At 37.3% G+C, this 5,181-nt stretch overlaps 1 protein-coding gene across 1 annotated transcript; it reads left to right on the top strand.

The window, feature by feature from the left end:
- Positions 1,644-4,300, top strand: LOC105156390 (ethylene-responsive transcription factor ERF118-like). The gene is made up of 3 exons (XM_011072508.2): positions 1,644-1,783; positions 2,276-2,503; positions 2,690-4,300. Exon 3 carries the CDS (start codon positions 2,915-2,917, stop codon positions 3,977-3,979), a length of 1,065 nt encoding a protein of 354 aa, XP_011070810.1. The 5' UTR covers positions 1,644-1,783; positions 2,276-2,503; positions 2,690-2,914; the 3' UTR covers positions 3,980-4,300.

Raw genomic sequence — 5,181 nt, 5'->3', positions numbered from 1 at the left:
AAAAAGATGGTAATATCAACTCTTATCATCAAATTTTAACTACAAAAACATAAATTTGTAATTTTATAATAAAATCACAAAAGAATATCTGATATCGCTTCTTATATATAATAAGAGATACCTGTTTCAGAGTAGCATCATCAAAGAATGAGTACGATTTTGATTCAAATAGAGATTATTCTATGGAGCCAACAAAAGATGTCGTTTTGAAAAGTTCAACCATTTTGAGATATTTAGGTTGAGGGGGTTACGCACTCTGCCGCCAACGAGTGACGAATTAAAATTACCCTTATTGTGGAGAAGGTATTGGTGATGTAATTGCTGCGAGATTTTGGTTGTAAAGGATTTCGAGGTTCTTGATTTGGCTAAGTGAAAAATAAATTTATTTCAGAATATTTTAATATTTTAATTTCCATGTTTTTATAATCGAGTTTAGTTGACCCAATTCGTAGGAAGCTTTTATGATCGTCGATTTCACGATCGATTTATGGTCTAGATTTAAACTTGTCACTTAAATATGATTGATCTAAGTGGATTGTCGCTTTAAATGCCCATAAGGTACGAGGAACCAATTTTCATCTGTATTTTTCTATATTTCGTATTTTTTTATTTATTTAATCGTAATAACTTGAATATCGACAACTTAAATCAAGTCAGAGCTTTAGTTGAAGTCTAAGCTAGTAGCTCGTAACTTTTCTCAGCAAAAAAGGACAAGATCACATCAAATACGACTTAGATCAATTCCAATTAAGTTTAGCCTTATTAATTTAGACATCGATCAGGTAATTTGCAAAAGTAGCATCCGAAACTCTACCCTCAAGAGGAGTTCAATTCTAAAGAGAGAACACATGAAAAAAAATCATCTAATATAATAATAAAAAATTAATAATACATCATCATTAATGTAAAAAAATTGTAATTTAAAAATAAAAATAATTACCACTAAAAAAATTGTAGTGGAGGATACCAATTATAAACCAAAGTAAAAGTTATTGATAATAATTCAAAATAAATTCCATAGTTCCATTCGTGTCAAGACTCAAAAGAAACAAATCAAAATACGAAGCAATCAAATATATACCAAAATTAAGAAAATATTAAGGATGACTTCTAACAAAATAAAAATAATAATAATAATAAAATGATGACTCACTTACACAGTGGCATAGTTGTGAATTCTCCCAACCACAGCCCCTAAATACAATCACCTTCGCAATTAGTTGAAATAAGATTACCGGGAATTCAGGAACCGGCCGCCAGGTTAATACGTTGCCCAGTCGCAGCAAACAGTAACGCACACAACTATACGCGTACCCCACGCATCATACCATTACGTGTGCACCAACTCCTGGAAAACAATTCATCTCAATTGGGTCCGTGACATCACGCGAGGGGAAGAGAGTATAGAAAAAAGACCTACTGCTAAGGAATCTTACACCAACCATGGGGCATTACATGGTGTGTCATGACATAAGGGATGAGGATGGGCGATGGTCATGCCTCATGGATGGCCATGGCCAGCTCACCATGCATTTAATACCATACCCCAAATACACAATACAAAATCTGCGAATACGCTATATATACGCCCCCACATACCCCGTTTTGGTGCCCCCATCTAATTTTTGACCGCGACAGGAAAAGCGGAGGCCAGAGAAATACACACAGACAACACAGTGACACGCTGTGGGATTGAGAGAAAGTCTCCAAAGGGTAAAAAGAAAGGTCAGAGAGAGTGATAAAAGGACAAGGCAGAGGAGAACCGTAGAGCCATACTGCGTATGTATGTATGTTTGTGAATATTTTTATTTATTTGTTTGTTTTTTTTCCTTGAGATTTGCGTTCTTGGTCAGTCAATTGATGTGTTGTTGTTGTGAAAGGAAAGGAACCAAGAAAAAAAAACGGAAAAAAAGAAAAAAAAAAAGAATTGAATATTGATCGTCTACTTTTTGGACTCTATATTACTCACACAAGCACCATCTTGCCCAAGAGTTTAGAACCTTTTTCTTGTTAGTGGTAGAAGAGGTCTATGTCACTGTTGTTGCTGCAAGTTTTTCGATAATACCATAACCCTGATCTTTGTCATGTTGTATACTGGCAAAAAATCATAACCATAGATACCTAATCCCTTTTCTACACTCTCCAGAGTGTTTCAACTTCTTGGGTTCTTGATAGATATTGATACAGAGAGATTTATCTTTATCTCTATTATAAATAGGTGTATCTGATCCGACTTTTTCGCTCTTTTTGTTTTTGGGTGCTCTTTTCTCTGAAGTGTGAAGAGGAGGAGAAGGGAACTTATTGAGACAAGGAGGTTTGGAGCAAGAGATTTTATGTCGGCAAGTTCTGATTTGGCTGTTGTGTTTGGGGCTCCGCTGAAGCTCTGTTTCTCATCTGTTTCTTCATTTTCTGCTCACTGCATGCGAAAATCCCTCTGCTGTGCACTTCAGCAGAGCACCCACTTTTTCTTCCCAACTGTTTCGATGCGTTTGAGGCCCAAAAGGTACAATCACTCGCCTTCAAGCCCTCTTGATTTTGGTTCTTGTCTCTTTATAGCTTGTTTTCTTTTTTGTTCATTCTTTGTGCTTTCAGTGGTTTTAGATGGGTTTATGGGTGGTTTTAGGGGGTTTTATGGGCTGATCTGATATATTTTTGTTTTAATTCTTGTGGGTTTTTGTTTGTGTTGCAGGACCTGTTCTGGAGTTGAGTGCTTTGGGGGTTATCACATAAATCGATTATTCAATATTTTCTTGTTCTTGAGAGGTCCTCTGACTTAACAACTCCTTGATTCAAAGCCCTTTGATTTTCCTGTAACTTTTTTTTTCCTTTTCCTTCTGTTATTTAATTGATTTGTTCCGGTGAGAGACGATTTTGCGGGTATTCTTTTTGAGGGGTTTTTGAGTGAGAAAGAAATATGCCGGAGCCTCGGAAACCAGTTCCATTGAGTGAAGAAACTTTGAGCAGAAAGCCAAGAACCAGGCCTGAACCCGCTAGACCCATGAGGAAAGTCCGAATCATTTGCAACGACCCGGATGCTACCGACTCTTCTGATGACGAGGGAGTGGGTGAAAAGAAGGTCAAACGCATAGTTCGTGAGGTTTGTTTTCCAATCGGAGACTCTTGTCGAGAGTTTAAACCTGTTGAATCGGAGAGTTCTATTCAGGACAGTAACAATGGCGAGAAAAACCCCAAGAAAAAGAGGGCTTTCCCCTTGATGGAAAGCAAGCCCAGTCCTGTTACGGGTAAATACAGAGGCGTTCGGCAGCGCAAATGGGGCAAGTGGGCCGCGGAAATACGCGATCCTATCAAGCATAAGAGGGTCTGGCTGGGTACTTACAACACTGCTGAGGAGGCATCGAGAGCTTACGAACTGAAACGGTTGGAATTCGAGGCTTTGGCTAACAGCGTGGACTCTTCATATGAGAAGAGTTCGAATGATGATACTAACAGAACTGTTTGTTCTGTAGTGGTTTCTGAACATGTTGAGATCCTGAAGCAGCAGAAAGAAGCTGTTGTTTCTGCATCTGAGGACTCTAGTGGAAGTGCAGCCTCACTCACTTCCCACACATCTCCGTCATCAGTGCTCGAATTGGATTCTTTAACATCGGCTTTGGGAGTTAATGAGAAGCGTGAGGATGAGAAGGCTAACGATGTGCCTTTACTTGAGAAGAAAGTAGTCAATTCTGGTCTAATGGACGAGGAACTAATGGCATTGGCACAAATTGGAGGAGAGATGGACTTGGATTTTGAGCTCGAGTCGCTCATGGTGGGCGATGATTTCACCGCATCATTGGATGACTATGTTTGCGACTTTGAGGATTTGCCTATTTGTGGGCTTGAAGACACCGATGAGCCGAGCGCTTTGCCGGATTTTGACTTTGACTTCAACTTGGAGGCTTGCAACGAAGCCCTTGCATGGATGGATGATACACCACCTCTGATGAATGGAGCACCACCCCTCAATATAGCATGCCCATGAGTTTTGCAGCTAGTAGAGTTATCTTATTAATATTAGTATTTAAGTTATTACATAGAGTGTTCTCTTCAAGAACTGGACAATTTAGTCTTGAGGGTTTTTTTAAAGAGCCTGTTTGCTTGTTAAGGGAGATTTTTGTGCGAGGGATGACGGAGTTTGAAGGTTCCTTTGGGTTTTCTTGTGCTGTTAGAGCCGTCCAAGGGGGGCTTCAAGCTCTGTGGTTTTGCTGTTGCAGATTTTGCTTATTACTGTGTTTTGTCCCTCTTCCCTCTCTATCTTATTGATATATATATGTGAGATGTAATGAATTTCATGTTTTATGCAGTTGGTTTTTCCCTATGATACTTGTGCTTGCTTTATTCTTTCTCTGTACTTGTGCTTGCCTTGGTTGAATGGATATGAACGAATCACTTTTTGTCTGATGAGTTTTGGATATTTTCTTATGATACAATGGCCGTGTACGATGAGTTTTGGATATTTTTCGATAGCACAAGAATTGTGTTAGCCAGTAATCTGTAAGTATCTTTATTAAATGTATTTGTTTTCGGGTTATATTGTGACATATTGTATTGGTACGAAAATAGGTGTTACAGACACAAAGCCATATTTTTAGTACTATCGCACTAACTTCTTTGTAATTCTAAAAAATACCCTTCGATCTATAAAATACCAACTTGTTTAATTTTTAAAGTTTTATATTAACTGAAAGTTAAGTTTTTTCTTTTTCTTGAAGAATGATGTGTTTTAATTTATTTATAATAAAATTTTAAAATATAAAAAAGTTATTAATTATATTAATTGAGAAAGGTCTAGTAATAAAATAATGAAAAGACAGTTAAAATATCAGTTTTCCATTAGCGAAAATGAAATGGGAGTGTTTTCAAGGATCTTATGGTTGAAAGTCACATATTCCTAATGTTGGGATTGGGTTCATTATAGTGCTCTGCATATGCTATCCTATCACAGTGCTGGTCCCTTTCTTAATTACTTTGATTAGTAACTCTTATTTCTTATTAGAGGGTTGATGTGCCAATGATGTTACAAACTACTCATTCATTCTATCTATCATCTTGGAGTTGAGTAATGATTGAGGAACACTCACACTCACACTCCATCATTCACTCAAAATCATCAAATTTTAATGAAAACTTTAAAATTTGTCCAATATATCACAAACAACTCTTTTTTTTTAAAGAATAGCGAAA

Source organism: Sesamum indicum, linkage group LG2 (genome assembly GCF_000512975.1).
Source record: "Sesamum indicum cultivar Zhongzhi No. 13 linkage group LG2, S_indicum_v1.0, whole genome shotgun sequence".
In the NCBI taxonomy this organism is placed as follows: Eukaryota; Viridiplantae; Streptophyta; class Magnoliopsida; order Lamiales; family Pedaliaceae; genus Sesamum; species Sesamum indicum.
Note: the sequence above shows the minus strand (reverse complement) of the source record. Positions and strands in the feature narration are given on the sequence as shown.